General features: G+C 39.2%; 5 protein-coding genes across 6 annotated transcripts; 1 reads left to right on the forward strand and 4 right to left on the reverse strand.

The window, feature by feature from the left end:
- Positions 1-3,963: 3,963 nt before the first annotated feature.
- Positions 3,964-4,713, reverse strand: LOC108115101. The gene has a single exon (XM_017226348.1). The coding sequence runs from the start codon at positions 4,656-4,658 to the stop codon at positions 4,011-4,013; it is 648 nt and encodes a 215-aa protein (XP_017081837.1). The 5' UTR covers positions 4,659-4,713; the 3' UTR covers positions 3,964-4,010.
- Positions 4,714-6,144: 1,431 nt separating this feature from the next.
- On the reverse strand, positions 6,145-6,609 carry LOC108115106 (male-specific sperm protein Mst84Dd-like). Of its 2 annotated transcripts, none has more exons than XM_017226354.2 (2): positions 6,522-6,609; positions 6,145-6,454 (listed from the first exon to the last, which is right to left on the reverse strand). In XM_017226354.2, exon 2 carries the CDS (start codon positions 6,438-6,440, stop codon positions 6,234-6,236), a length of 207 nt encoding a protein of 68 aa, XP_017081843.2. In that variant the 5' UTR covers positions 6,441-6,454; positions 6,522-6,609; the 3' UTR covers positions 6,145-6,233. The 2 variants fall into 2 exon arrangements, with proteins under 2 accessions (XP_017081843.2, XP_017081842.2); XM_017226353.2 differs by having other exon boundaries at positions 6,145-6,457; positions 6,522-6,593.
- Positions 6,610-9,748: 3,139 nt separating this feature from the next.
- LOC108115048 lies at positions 9,749-10,268 on the reverse strand (the record flags this gene model as incomplete). The annotated part of the gene is made up of 2 exons (XM_017226296.2): positions 9,749-10,125; positions 10,185-10,268. Coding segments are annotated over 2 exons (390 nt in total), but the record flags the coding sequence as incomplete, so codon positions are not given.
- A 161-nt stretch (positions 10,269-10,429) lies between these two features.
- LOC108115082 (male-specific sperm protein Mst84Da) lies at positions 10,430-10,894 on the forward strand. Its single transcript, XM_017226331.2, has 2 exons — positions 10,430-10,593; positions 10,662-10,894. Exons 1-2 carry the CDS (start codon positions 10,555-10,557, stop codon positions 10,812-10,814), a joined length of 192 nt encoding a protein of 63 aa, XP_017081820.1. The 5' UTR covers positions 10,430-10,554; the 3' UTR covers positions 10,815-10,894.
- A 106-nt stretch (positions 10,895-11,000) lies between these two features.
- Positions 11,001-13,994, reverse strand: LOC108115049 (toll-like receptor 4). The gene is given in 3 exon segments (XM_017226297.2): positions 11,001-11,156; positions 11,158-13,252; positions 13,309-13,994. Coding segments are annotated over 3 exon segments (2,937 nt in total).
- Between the last annotated feature and the right edge of the window lie 679 nt (positions 13,995-14,673).

A 14,673-nucleotide genomic window follows, 5' to 3' on the forward strand; every position in this document is an offset into this window, starting at 1 on the left:
TGAAAGTGCTAAGCGCATTGGCCGTCAGTTTTTGCCTTGCCTTCGGTAGTGTGTGGAGTGTGTGTGTGTGTGGGTGTGCGGCAGGTGCGATATGGTAAAGCTGTCACATAGCTGGAAGTCTCGTTGTGTGGGTGAGCCCCATGAACATGTATGGGTTATTTTTTTCTGCAACTCCAGCTCTGCGGCTTGCGCTAAATTTCATAATTTTTGCGAGCGTCTGGCGCTGCCGGTGCTTGTCTGGTGTCTCCCAGTCACGTGTCATCCGTATCGCGCCATAAACAAACCCAACTTGCGTATTTCAGCATATGTATCTATGTATATGTGTCTATGTATATGGATGGCCCACTCCGTTGGCATGGAGCACCGTTTGTTATCCCGTTTGTCCCGCTCCCGTCGCCTCAATTCGATTTATTTTTATGGGGCTTCCTTGTGCACTTCTGCATTGGGGATACTTTTTGCGGCGCTCCGCTCACCCTCGCACTTGTTAACTGAAAATACTTTCTCATGCGTAAAATGCATGACAAGCGAAGCAGACACAGACGTTGACGCATTGAAATGAGGTTGGAGGATAAGCCTCTTTCCCTCCTCAAAGGTTATCAACTTTAGGCAAAATCATCGGGCTACAGAAAAAAATCAAACATATATTTGTGGACTTCTGAAACTTGTGCTTTAGCCATGAGAATGAATTTTTTTTATTATATTAAACTAATATTTGTTCATTTCTTATTAATAACTTAGCTCATAACATTAGGTTTACTTTCTCCAAAGAAAGTTAAAGTTGAGTTAAGATCAAGCTAAAAATATAATAAATCGATATTGAGAAGTTTATCCCTTCCTTACTTTCCCCTCCACTTAAGCTTCTAAACTTACAGATACCCAGAATCAATTTTTCACACTTGAAGTAATTGAGGATATCGGCCGAAAAAGAAATCATTCAATTAAATATGCAATCGAAAAACGGCATAAAAATGCGAAAACAAAGACCGATTGCCGGGGCAATATCAATTGGGTAAATATTCAGCGAAAAACTGCAAACACAATCGAAACTTTACCGCAGCTGAAATATTTAAATGGCTCAGGAAAAGGCAAAAAATATGCATAAAATAAACAAGATAAAGTTGCATCCGCCAGTTACGAACAATAATTAAAAGGATCCCTTGTTCGGCGGTCACAGCCTTTCGGCTGAGTCGGTCCTCTTTGGGGTAATCACTCCCCTTGGTCGGGCAATTACGGCTGGAATTCATTAACCCATCATCCCTGTGGACGGTGATAAGGCTGTTGAAAACTTTTTTTATGGGAATTACATTTTCTGCTGAAAAAGTGAGTGTAAAAATAAGGTGTGTATATTTAAGCTGACAGATTGAACACCACAATCATGCTTAGGAAATAGTAGAGAGGTGGGCTTTTAGTATTCAGTATTTTCGTATTTTCGGTTTAAATATTGAATTATCCAAAACAAAGATGCTTCAATGTTCACTAGTAAAAGAGTACTTGTGTTACAACAAGAAGGTACGCGGAGTTTTAAAATGTTGGAAAAGAAGGTTTAAAAACAACAGAAACTCGTTTTATGTTGAGAATAAGCATTTCCTCGTACATATTTTCTGGAAAGAAAAGGGGAATCTTGTTAATATGGATATATATTTGAAAACTCTTCTTGTAATTTGGTTCTTCTTCTTGGGAGTACCCTGTTCAAAATCAGCAACTTGAAAATAGGACAACACTCGTCGAGCCTGTAAGTAGCCACTGGAGAGCCTGGTAGAAGAAATTTGAAATTTTCAAATTCAGGGCAAGCAAAGGGAAATGGAAAAGGCGTTGAATATGCAGCAGGATCTGTCCTGGTCTGGCTCAAAAATGGCCCAGCAACTGGCCCAGAGCCGAGAGCCTGGCTAACAAATGTTCGGCTGGACAATGTCCTGGGCGGGCCAAGAGTTTATCGCTGCACAAGTTTTATGTTAACACTGACCACAACAAGACCAATGGCAGTAGCAGTCGTAGCAGCAGCAGTAGCAGTAGCAATGGCAATGGCGAAGAGGCAACAGCTGCTTGACTTCTTTTTCGGGCACTTTTTGCCTGCTTAGCTCCCAAATGTGCCACAAATACAAAGGCAAAGTGTGCGGACTCTGCAGGAGCCAACTCCCTCGCTGGCCTGATAAGTAAATGAATGCTGGATACTTTGGGGCGCGGGCGCAGTTTGCTGGATTTTCAATCATCAAGTAAGAGAAAGCCAGCCATGAGGGTGTTATTAATGTTGCGTTATCAGCAGGCCATCCCCACTACGCCGTAAAATTCATCGTACTTTCTATGCACTGTAAAAAACTTGGAAGATATTCTGTAAAATATCTTTTAAATTCAAAATTGAATAATAAATGGTAAAGACTATGTAACTGATTTAAATATTTTTTCCAGCAATTAAACATGATTTTAAATTCTGTCGTCGATTTCTATGACAGATTTTTCTTTTTTTCTGCCAGTGCTTTTACCGCAAAATGCACAGTTGGAGTAGCAAGAGCCAACAAGCAACAACCGGCGACCGACAACCAACAACCGACACCCAACACGCAGCAGCTGGAGGAGCTGGAGGAGATTCGGCCATGAGGATGCAGATTCCCGCTGCTGCTCCATGTTGGCTGCATAAAAACCCAGAAATTAGCATAATTTCAGGCACTCGGGCTGCGATGGCGCAACACTTGCGACCGCAGATAAGGCGCAAAATGAACGTAGCGCGTCTTCTGTGCATGTGTTTTTGGAAGCCAGTGTGTGGCGGTCGTGAGTGTGTGTGCAAGAGGGTGGTGAGTGCGTGGCATCCACATACATGCGTGTTGGGCGCGCTGTTCATCGCTTGTTATTTCGGGAGCGTTCTGTAAAACTTGCGGCATATGTGGATGCCAAGACAATCAGCAGTGAATTTTAAACTCTCTACTTTATAAAATATCTAAAACCTGAAAATATTTAAAATTTACAGCTAAATTTTAATTAAATTTCTGTATTATAATGACATTTACGAGGTGTGTTCAAAAAGTAAGGTGACTCTTCAAATTTCGCGAATTTCAAATTTTTCGATTATCGAAACCTTTTAGAAGTTATACGAGTTGTGTTCAAAAAGTAAGGTGACTTTTCAAATTTCAAATTTTTTAAATTTTTCGATTATCTTCAGTTTTGGGAACAAGAAAAAGTCACATGGGGCCAAATCCGGTGAATATGGTGGCTGAGGCATTATTGTGGTGTTGTTTTTGGCCAAAAAATCCAAATCCTTTGATCCATATTTTTCGATAGCAAAAAATCGCCGAGCTCGCAAAATAACTTGTAACTTTACGCCTCTCACAACCAAACAAAAGAGGATGTTCCATTGAAACTTGGTACAGATGTTAGGGAAGAGTGTACCAATATAACAAAACAAAAAAATCGATAATCGAAAAATTTGAAATTCGCGAAATTTGAAGAGTCACCTTACTTTTTGAACACACCTCGTATATATATTTCTTACACCACATCAAATTAGTTCTGAGCGCCAAACTTATCATTTCGAAATATTTGATTCCCTCGCTTGTTATTGTTCCTTTTGATATATTTATAGGAATATTTAGGAACACTGTAAAAGAATCTGTATAGAATCCAAATACGAGGATATCTCGCACTCTTGTTCCCAAAGAATAAAACGAATATACCAAAAAGGAAATTATTATTAAAGCCCCTTGAAGTGCATTAAGAATTCGCCTACTTAACTGTTGTTTTGACTAGGGAACCCCACTACTTCCCCACTCTTTGTTCTGTCTCATACACAGCGGCATACGATTTCCATAAATGCACAACAACGGCGAATTGCAATGCAGAAGATCTCGGACAAGAAAAGTAACCCGCGGCACAGAGTGATTTCCCAAAGAGAGTTTCCTAGTGGGACAACTTCTTATTCATGAATCTGTCGTTGATGAGGGAGCTCCTTCTCTAGATTAGAAAGTTTGGCAATGGTCTTTATTATCGAAAGTTGGAATAGCCAAAAACTCCCAAAAAAACTAATGGACGTGGATCACCTCGTTGAAGACCAGCTTCAAGGCAGCCATCATACCTACTCCATACAATATGTTGGAAATGTTTTTAAGATTAACAGAGCTTAGATCAACTTTAACAGAGAATGATCTTGGAATGTGAGGACTACAGTGTCGTTGGACCAGATACTGCTGGAAGTATAGTTGAGCCCGTTGCCAGTGGCGTCGTTCCGGAAAGAATCTTCTAACATGGATATTTTCGTCCTCAATCGCCTCTTCTTCAGTCTCGATGGGGAACCCATGCCAGCTTCCAAACATTCCTGCATAGGAATTCCATCCTAATTGACGTCTCATGCTGAGATCCGAATTGAAAAAGTAACCAAATCCGGACGCAGCTCCTCCGAATGTGCATCTTAACTGATTGTAAAAGGCCAGGCTTCGTTGAAGACTTATTTTTCGAAGAAGGCTGTTGCGGGTGTCCACTGGTGTTTGCGGCCGTTGTTCCCCTGCTGTCAAAATATTCTGGTTGGATGGTCGATGTGGACGGTTCAAGTCGGGACGTCGCACATGGGGGCCATCACCAATGATAACTGGTTCCACCACACGGGAGACTCTCTGAGTGCTCCAAATCCTCGGAGCGGTAATTCTGATTCCTTCACTGGTGGTTGAGGACATAGCTGATGGTAAAAGTCCGATGGCCTTGCAACAATTTAAAACCGATAAATTTTGTTTGGCGTTGATTCGACTTACCACCAAAGGCCAACTGAGTTCAGGCAACTTCTTGGGGCAGTTTTAAAGTTATGGCAGATGTAGATTTTAAATTAAATTAAAAATTTTAGAAATATTTGTAAGGAAATCGTATTCTTGAGAATTTATTAAAACTCTTAGAAAGTCGAATAATCATCTGTGCTGAATTTGTAAACCAAATCTGAAGAAAAGTTTTGAGTTATTGTATCATCCATTTTAAAAAGTATGTTCCCCACATTTATTTGCGATTTCTACAAGACATCGTATCTTTGATTGCCATATTTTTGCGGTTATTGAGCGAAAATTCCCCTGGCGCTGCAATTAATGACTGCGGCATATGTGAGTTCTAGGGTTACTTGCTCATATTGAAATACAAATATGTAGTCCTGATTAAGCGTTTCGACTGCGATTCCAGCAGGCAGCTCTAATTCGACCCCTTCCGGATACTGATGCTGCTGCTCGTCTGCTACTCAAATTGCAGGATGAGCAATCCATTTGCATGCCGCCTGAATGTCAGAAGCCCATTCTCAGGGTCCCTGCCATATCCGAGAATTCCCTGAACTGCGTCATCGGGTGAGCCACTGCTGCCTCTTGCACTTACACACTTGAAATGGCTGCCTTCATAATTCAGCGTGGAAAGTGGAAAAGTGGAAAAGTCGACTGGCAAAATGAATGATGAAAATCAGTTCCCCAGATATTCCTCTGGCATTCTATTGCTTGCATACAATAAACAATTTGCCTGCTGATTTCCAGCATGAATTGAGATGTCAGCAGTCTGCACTCGAGCCGAGCTACTGCCATTAATAATTGACTTGGCCCAGCCACACGGAGCGTATGGGTAACATTGCTGGCAAAATCACTTTGATTGGCCACGGCCACGCCCCTTTTGGCACCATTTATTTCTAGGCACTTGACACTAATTAAAATCCCCTAGTTGGCTAATTTAAATGCTGCGAGGCCAGGGCTACTTTTATTTTGCAACGGCATTGCCTTAATTACCTTGGGATGTTGGCATAAATTAACTCCTCCCTTTTATCCCCATGGCAATGCAACACTTCCAAGTGCGTATATATGTATGCAGTCACTGCCATATTAACCTGGTCTATTGTCGTTAGGAGACTACTTTATCCATCCTCCTTTTTTGAGTTCCAATGGCATGTGTTGTCAGTTTGGGTAGTATCTAACCAAAGGAGACTTGGTAGCCTAATATTCTCGACTCCAGTTCACTTTTATTTTTCAAACATAGTTTGGAAACTTGGTACTAAAATAAATAAAACCTACTGGACATACCATGACAAGCAGATAAAATATTACGTTCATTATTGGAAGAAAATAAATGCCAATTTGAGATTGGGAAGTTTCTTCTCGATAACAATAAATACTATAAAATAAAACATTCAAAGCCAGGGCTTCATTTGTTTTCATTTTTCTGCTTTATTTCCTAGGAAGGTGTAATATAATCCAGTTTTACTCCATTTTTCAGCTACGTTTTTAGGAGGTCATCTAGCAAAAACAGCATTTCTGAAGACCGTTCCGCTTTTCGCAACATGACGGCCCACAAGGTCCACAGGGACCACAGCGCGGTCCACAGGGGCCACAGCGCGGTCCGCAAGGCCCACAACAGGGACCACAAGGTCCACATGGCCCGCAACATGGCCCGCAACATGGTCCGCAAGATCCGCAACAAGGTCCACCCGGAGCACAACCCATGATTTTGATATAAGCTTCGAAATAAAATGTGATTCCTATAAAAATTCTTACACAAATTTAGGTTCTTAAAAAGTTACTTACAAAAGCACTGATCTAGAAAAATTGGAGTAAAAATTTAGATGTTTTCGCAGTGAAGGAAAAATGAAAACTGAAATGTCTTACTGGAAACAGGTCCTAGTTATTTAGAATTTAATTTCAAAGCCAACTAGATGTTCACTTCGCACAAATTTGGTTCTTTTATAACTCAATTGGTGGGCATGACCACCGAAACACATTTATGTGAGATCAAAGCAACCCAATGAGCCATCCAAGAACCTTATGAAATATTTAAACATTGTTTTTTTTCGACCTGATCGGGTTTTTGTAACCAACGACTTGGGAGTAAGTTTAGTGGAAAGATATTTTTGCGAATAACTATACTTTTAAAAAGAAATGAAAGTATTTCTGCATGTTCTTAAAAATGTTTTATAGAAAAAATTGTATTATCTTAATAGTAAAATGCGATTCAGGAAGCTATTTAGAAGACCCAAAAAATGATGTAAGGGAGCAAGTTGGCCCAAATCCATTTTTTCATATGCATATTTTGTATGTCCCCAATAAACCCAATATTTTTTATCAAAAAAAAATATATATCATGGTTTGTTTTCATTTTCCTACTTTATTTCCTAAGAAGATGTTATAAAATCCAATTTTACTCCATATTCCAGCTTTGTCTCCGGGCCAACAGCTAGCAAAAGCAGCATTTTTGAAGGCCGTTTCGCTTTTCGCAACATGGTCCACATGGTCCGCAGGGCCCACAGGGTCCGCAACATGGTCCACAAGGCCCACAGCACGGTCCACAAGGTCCACAACAGGGACCACAAGGTCCACAAGGCCCGCAGCATGGTCCACATGGTCCGCAACCCATGATTTTTATGCAAGCTTCTAAGGGAAATGTGACTTAAAAAAATGTAGATTTTTAAATTAAAAAGTTACTAACAAAAGCAGTGATATAGAAAATTTGGAGTACAAATTTAGATGTATTCGCAGTGGAGGAAAGATGAAAACTAAAATCCCTTACTGAACACAGGGTCTAGTAGCGTAGAAATTAGTTTCATAGCTAACTAGATGTTTAATTTGTACAAATTTGTTTGTCACGGCCCACCAGCGCTTTGCCACCAAAAGTTAACAACTATTTTTTCATTTTGATTTTGTTTCTGAGACCTTATTCGCTTTATTTTCCAACTACTTGGGAGTAAGTTTTATCAAAAAGATCACACTTTCTAAAACATTACCAGTAAGGAACAATATACATTTATAAGAGTAATGCAAGTATCAGATAGCAGTGCACCGGAAATGGAGCATTCCGTAACTCGATTCTTAGCATGAAGATAATGTCCATGTAGCTGTTCTTGGAGATGTATCCCATAATATTTGTTGTTCTGAGGTTATCTACCCAATTTGACTATTCAACACCTATTAATATTTTATACATATCATGTAAAAAAAAAGGAAGGAAAATATATTTCGAATGCATGGAAATAGGACTTACAGGGACATTGACGTAAATGTGTATACGGATAATCAATAATCTTCCTGAATGGGGGCCATGATAAGCATGCATTTGGAGCGTTTGGGCGGTAAATATGTACTTTCCAAATAAAATTATTTTTCTTTCATGGATGCAGCAGATAATTCGGTTTCGATTGCTGGAATGTAAGATCAGGGCAAGCTCAACGAGATCTCCAAGAAACTTCTGAAATATTTGCCAGGCGTAAAAGAATTTTTTTATAATTCCGATGCAATCCGAATGATCGCCTTCGCCGATTACCGACAAGATAGGAAAAACGCATTTGAGGAAAAGTTTTGTTTAATACCTGGAAAAGTAGAACTTATCCGAAAATTTAAAAAAAACAGCCTGTAAATTAAATTAAGGATAATCTACTGATAGTTGACGCAAATAATAAACTCGACACCAATCATGAACCCCATCATAACCATTAACCAATCCCATTAACTTTGAAGGCCATTTTTTTTCCATCCCAATTTATTATTTGCAGTTTTTTTTAGTATGTGGTGTTATTTTAACAATAGAGTTTGTGTGAAACAGAGGTCTATTTAGCACCAACAGCCTCCACAACAAGTGCCAAATGGACCGCAACAAGGGCCACAAGGTCCGCAGCAGGGTCTGCAAGGCTTGCAACACGGACCACAAGGCCCGCAGCAGGGCCCACAGGGTCCACAGCAAGGTCCACAGGGCCCGCAGCACGATCCACAGCACGGTCCACAACACATGATTTTGTGTTACGTCTATAAAAAAACAACAATGAAACTGATATTTCGAATTTAAAAATGTAAATCTCTTACAAAGGTTTGCACAGACCAAACAAAAAGTAATTTGAGACTAAACAACAAAGTTAGATGTAGCCGGAACAAAAGTCGGAATGAGAATGGTATTAGCTGGAAATTTGTACGGTACATAGGCTTGACAGGTCTAGGAAAAATTTTAAGGCCTGCTTTTCATGTAAAATTTAATAATAGTTTCTAAAGGGTTGTAATAAGTATAAGAATTTTTTAAAACTTTTTAATATATATTTTTGATGAATAGTCGAGTCGATTTAGCGCTGTCCGTCTTTGTGCATGAACGCTTAGGTGTTGGTAACTATAAGAGCTATATAGTATAGACATAAATGTATAAGATTGGGACTTAGCAATTTATTAAGCGGGGACATTGTATTAAACCTTTTATTGGTAACGCATTTTAGTAATTTGGGAATGGTTTTGATTCTAAACTTTAGAAGAGCAGATGAAGTCCCTAGACAACAAAGCAGAAACCAAATAAACGATTGACCATCTGGCGAAGGCAAGACGACTGCGAGAAGAACGAACGAAGCTAACGACGAGTGAAGCGAAATGAGGATCGCGGAGTTTGAGAGAAAGAGTCGACGACGAAAAGACATGCTCATGAGGAGCAAATTCGACGCGACAACGATTGAGTTTAAAAGGTAATCATAAGTTAATTAAAAATATATATATAAAAATGAATTAATTGAGAAATATAATATAAATTAAACCCCACAGTAATGCCTGTAAACCAGTAAACTGTGTCCTCTTTTTGAGAAAGACGCATTCTAGTCCTAAACTTCCCTTTGCAACGTGTTTTTTAGTCTTTTATAAAATAAGTAATAATAAAATCAAAAGGAAATATAAAGTAGCAACCGGTAAAACCCACTTATTTTAAGACCCCGCCTGACCCCATGATTTCCTTCTGCAAAATTTCTGTGTCAAAATAAGCCCACAAGAACTTCCAAATAAAATTAATTTTAAAATTCGCTCAATTTTTTATTGTGTTGGTCCACGCTTAGAGATGAGTTTGCCCTGCGTCTGTCTTAAGTTACTCTTAGTGGTTCACAGGAAGTAGATGTTGTACATGTTGGAGTTCAACTCCCTCAGCATGGTCCACAGGGACCGCAGCAAGGGCCGCACGGTCCACAAGGCCCGCAACATGGTCCACAGGGACCGCAGCAAGGACCGCACGGTCCACAAGGCCCACAACAAGGTCCACAGGGTCCGCAGCAAGGTCCACAAGGGGCGCAGCACGACCCGCAAGGTCCGCAAGGTCCACAGGGACCGCAAGGGCCACCACACGGGCTACAGGGTCCACAGAATCCGAGGGGTCCACAACACATGATGCTTCCGTAAAGTTCTAAGAGGAAAGTTAAATTTTAAAAGATCAAGCTGTCTAATACTATAGAAAAATCTTACTTTGAACCGAACAAAGAAATAACTCAAGACGACCAACAAATTTCGATGTTTACAGGCCGAAAATCCAAACAAGAATGATGAAAATCCGAATCACAGTTGGGATATGAATTTGACAACTGAACAAAATTTTACACCGCCAACTATATTTTAAATTCTTTTGCAGATTATATGTAATACATAAATGATATTTCGACGACAAAGTAGCCTTGCCAATTCAAATATCTAATGTCAAAAGTAGTTACGACTTTCTCAGGCTGATTTCAGTCAGTTTTCCGTTCCATCCTCGGCAGTGAACACCTAAATTTAAGGCAGTTTCAAGTTTCCTTTGGACTCCATTTGTAAAAAGTTCAACAAAAATAAAAACAAAATCATGTACATGTACGTCAACCCGAACTATGTTCTAGTAGGGGTATGTATTTCTGTCAAATCGGTTTTGTAGATCTTCCAAGCCATCTTTTAATAACCATTTTTTTTAAGGGACCCTGCTGCGGTCCTTGCGGTGGATGTGGTCCCTGCTGTGGTCCTTGCGGTGGATGTGGCCCCTGTGGTGGGTGTGGCCCCTGTTGCGGACCCTGTGGACCTTGCTGCGGCGGCACAAGCTCTTTCTGCGGTTGCGGCCCTTGCTGCTGAACCAACTGAACGGAAAACCCATGGGAATACTTGAGGCTGCCATGTGAAATACGAAAATTAAACTATGTGGGAGACAACAATCCAGAAGTATTATTTATTTGAATTAAGGGGAAAAATGTTAGGTTACTGGGCTTATTTATATTCTGATCCTAAAGATGGGTTAGCAGAAATAAGGGCGTCTAGTACTTAATCGTAACGCAGTTTTGCATGCGGCATCGAATAGATCAGCTTGTTCCAGAAATTTGGATTGCTCCTCTCCAGATAGGTGTTGAAGACCATATACGTCCTCAGCTCGCTGTCCAGGCTTTCGAAGTTCTTAACATCCGGGTAAAGAACAACAATTCAGGCGCTTGCATCGATCTTTTGACGTGGCATGGAGAGCAAGTCGGAACTCGAGGCGACCCCAAGTGGATTTCATGAAGTTATCCGTCATTAGGATAATGATACGCCGAGAGTCTCTGACAGAATTTCCGATGCAATCGGCAATGGATTCCCCCGCTAACCAATCTCGCAAGTAGAAGCAGAGTCGGAACCTGGGTCTCCCGTGTTCCAGCTTCTCCACGAACTCCTCCACCAGGGCCTCGTCCTTGTGGGTAAAGGCCAGAAAGGCATCAAACTTCTTCGACTCATCCAGTTCTCGTCGTGCGGCCAGGCTCAAACACACATCGTGCTCGTAGAACCAAACTAAAAGCGGCTGCCTGAAGCATATCATAAAGTTAATGGCAATGATCATGGCTAAAAGGGAGATCGCCAATGCCAAGTAATAGGCGAAAGCAGAAGGACATATGAAATCCTGATCTATCGAGACGAGTTTTTCACCACTGCTACAGAATATATCCGTAAAGTCCACAATACTTGAAGATATGCTTTTCATGAAGTTTAGATTTTCTATGTCCTTGCAAGAACAAGACCAAGGATTGTCAAGCATCCGCAATATTAAGGGAGATGTCTGCGTTCTATTCTCGATAAAAAGACGATCCCTTGGATGTAGTTCCGTAATATTGTTTTTCCTTAAATCCACATAGGTCACCTTGCCGGATAGCTTTGGCATCTTTTGGAGCTTTTCTCCTCGGCAATCGACTATAAAGGAGGAACTTGTTGAGTTATCCAGGCAACAAACACATTTATCAGGACAATCCTCTTGAGATATATTGCAACGGTTTAGGGTTATATTATATTCTAGTGATTCGTGGTCTCTCAAAAAAGACAGTAAAGATCTTGATTCACAGCCACAATTCCAAAGATTCCCTGACAGCTTAATTTCGATGGAGTCGTTAAAATGAATTAGAAAGTTAACTACCTTATTATCAAGGGCTTTCAAGCTGTTGTTACGCAGGTCTAGTAACCCAAGGTTCTCTGGTAGCATGTCTAGGGTTACTGTTGTTATATTATTTCCTGATAAATGCAGTTCAAGCAGGTGTGATATATGTTCCTTTTGATTTAAGGAAAGATTTTTAGGGACCACGTCCGGGAAATTATGTAAAAATGTGTTCCTGCAATCAATTCCTAAATTACTAGTGCGGCGATTATGACAACATTCGCATTTATATGGGCAGGCCACTGACATATTCTGATAATAATAAAGCTCATATTCGGAGTTATCAGAGCGGAGTTTTTGATGCAACCATTCCATGGACTTATAGATGCTCATGATTATATCAACGTCTTTAATTTTCTGAACCATACTTGGCACCAATAGGCCTTCATTGATCATGAAGTATTCATTCTTTCTTTCGCCAAGTCTAATCAAGTGTTGGCCTAAATATTTAATAAACCCTTCTGGTGAAACAGGTAGTAACTTTTTAAATACAGGTCGCATTTCAGCTTCTCTCATTAGAATATTCATTTTAAGATGCTTAAATAAGCCCAATAAAGGCTCATCATCGCAATAAACAATCCATGCATTGCCCGTCTGCTTAAATATGGCTATGGATTTTATATATTTTATCATTTCTCTGTTTATCTTAGTTATTTGATTAAAGCTGATATCAAAATAATCCAATTTTATAGGAAGTTGGTTGACATGGAAACCGGTTAACTTGTTTCTCGAAACATCTAACTTTTTAAGCATTTTATAACCACCTAAGTGGCTAGTTGGTAAATGGCTTAGATTGTTATCTTTGAATATTAGGCTTACACTTCCGATATGGGGAATGGGTATAGGCGGAATTTCTGATAGACCTCTACCGCTGCAGTTTATATTGAGTTCCAAAGTCTTGTAAATGTAATGGCAAAGGCATTTTTCGGGGCATTTTACGCCATAGATTCCCTGCAAAAAATTACAACTATTTTGCTGGCATATTAAACCTGTGTAGTTCTCATCGGCAATGTAATGAATGACCTTGATTAATTTGAGATTGGAAAAATTTGCAAAGTATTTTATATCAACCACCTCGTTGGTTTCCAGTACCAAGTGCTGAAGACTTTTTTGAAGGTTGCTGGAAATATACATTTAAAAATAATATATAAAAAATATGTCAAACTTAATACAAACCTTAAAAAGGTCAAATCACCAATTGTACATTTTGATATCACCAGTTTTTGCAAATTAACCAAAGGAGTAAATACTTTGGTGGATAAGTTCACAATATTAAATCCAGTTAAGGTTAATGATGTTATATTTGGCTTTCCTTTAAAAACATCTTCCTCAAGCCTAAGATCTTCAGTAGTTTCAATATTTCCATTAATTTCTAATTCCTTTATGTCATTACTGGTCTCTTTTATATAGTCAATTATTTCCTTCAAGTTAACCGTACTTTGAAAATTCAATTTAAGAGATTTTGGTCCATGGAGGAAATGAACATTTCTCTCTATTGCTTTAAAGGTATTCAATTGCTTTTCAAAGCGAGTTACCGTCTCAACACCAAGTTGTTTTAAATAATCCCTTCCTCGTATAGCAGGGTTAGTGTCTGATACTATCAGATCTTTTAATTTCAAGTTTCTCTCTTCGCTGATCGGGGTTAGGTTGGTTATATTTGGATCGACTCTGCTCCATTTGATTTCTAGAAATCCATCTGTCAGAATCAACTGATATTCGTTGGTGACTATAAAATTTGTATCCGAGTCATCGCACGTCCTTAATCTGATTGTTTCGTTGTAGATGCCCTTGCAATATCTTTCACAATAGTCATCTGGCACTATGTGCAGGAGCCTTCTCTGCTTGAACTCACATATAAGCATATTCAAAAATATCAAAAGGAACACAAATATTAACCGGAATGCTCCCATTTTTCACAAAGGTTGGACTTGAACTGCGGTTGCCAACTTGAGTCTTGAATGTTGCATCCACATTAAAGTTTAATGGGTCCCAATACTTCAATTATGCTTTCCGAAAAATTAAACAAAAACAATAATAATTTGGGCGGAATTCGAATTTGGAATACCCACTGCTCACAGCTTTGGTAGATCAAACCAAAAACGAGAGTTAATATTTTTATTATATATTTTGATAATCTAAGCTTTGATTAATAAAAGTCTCCCTGCTAAAAAAGTAAAACTCTCCCTGTCTTGCTTTTTAAGTTATGGTTTTTTGTAAATGACTTATACAAAATTTACATATTTATTTTTTAATCCTTAATACTAAATATTAATATGAATCTAAAGGAAAAATAGTATATGTTTTGGCAACGGCAATTTCGAAGATATTTTTAAAGTAATTGGGAACCGAGAAGAGTAACTGACCTTCTATAAATAACAATTTAACAATTTTGTGTACAATATAATTGAGATTTCAAATGAAAGGCATTTTGGTACTCTGATAAGGGTGTTATTCACCGAAACAGGATTGCCAGTTTGATAACGAATGCTTGGTCGAATCGAATAAAGACCTACATATATATGTCATGCACCTAACTTTATG

This window comes from Drosophila eugracilis, unplaced genomic scaffold (genome assembly GCF_018153835.1).
Source record: "Drosophila eugracilis isolate 14026-0451.02 unplaced genomic scaffold, ASM1815383v1 contig_722, whole genome shotgun sequence".
NCBI classification, from domain to species: domain Eukaryota; kingdom Metazoa; phylum Arthropoda; class Insecta; order Diptera; family Drosophilidae; genus Drosophila; species Drosophila eugracilis.

What these genes read in the sequence shown, in the direction of transcription:
- LOC108115106 (XM_017226354.2), bottom strand. Translation starts at nt 6,440, where the DNA reads ATGGGTTGTGCTCCGGGTGGACCTTGTTGCGGATCTTGCGGACCATGT.
- LOC108115082 (XM_017226331.2), top strand. Translation starts at nt 10,555, where the DNA reads ATGTACATGTACGTCAACCCGAACTATGTTCTAGTAGGG. An exon ending in CGAACTATGTTCTAGTAGGG is followed by an intron (nt 10,594 to 10,661) that starts GTATGTATTTCT and finishes ATTTTTTTTAAG; the next exon opens with GGACCCTGCTGCGGTCCTTG.
- LOC108115101 (XM_017226348.1), bottom strand. Translation starts at nt 4,658, where the DNA reads ATGTCCTCAACCACCAGTGAAGGAATCAGAATTACCGCTCCGAGGATT.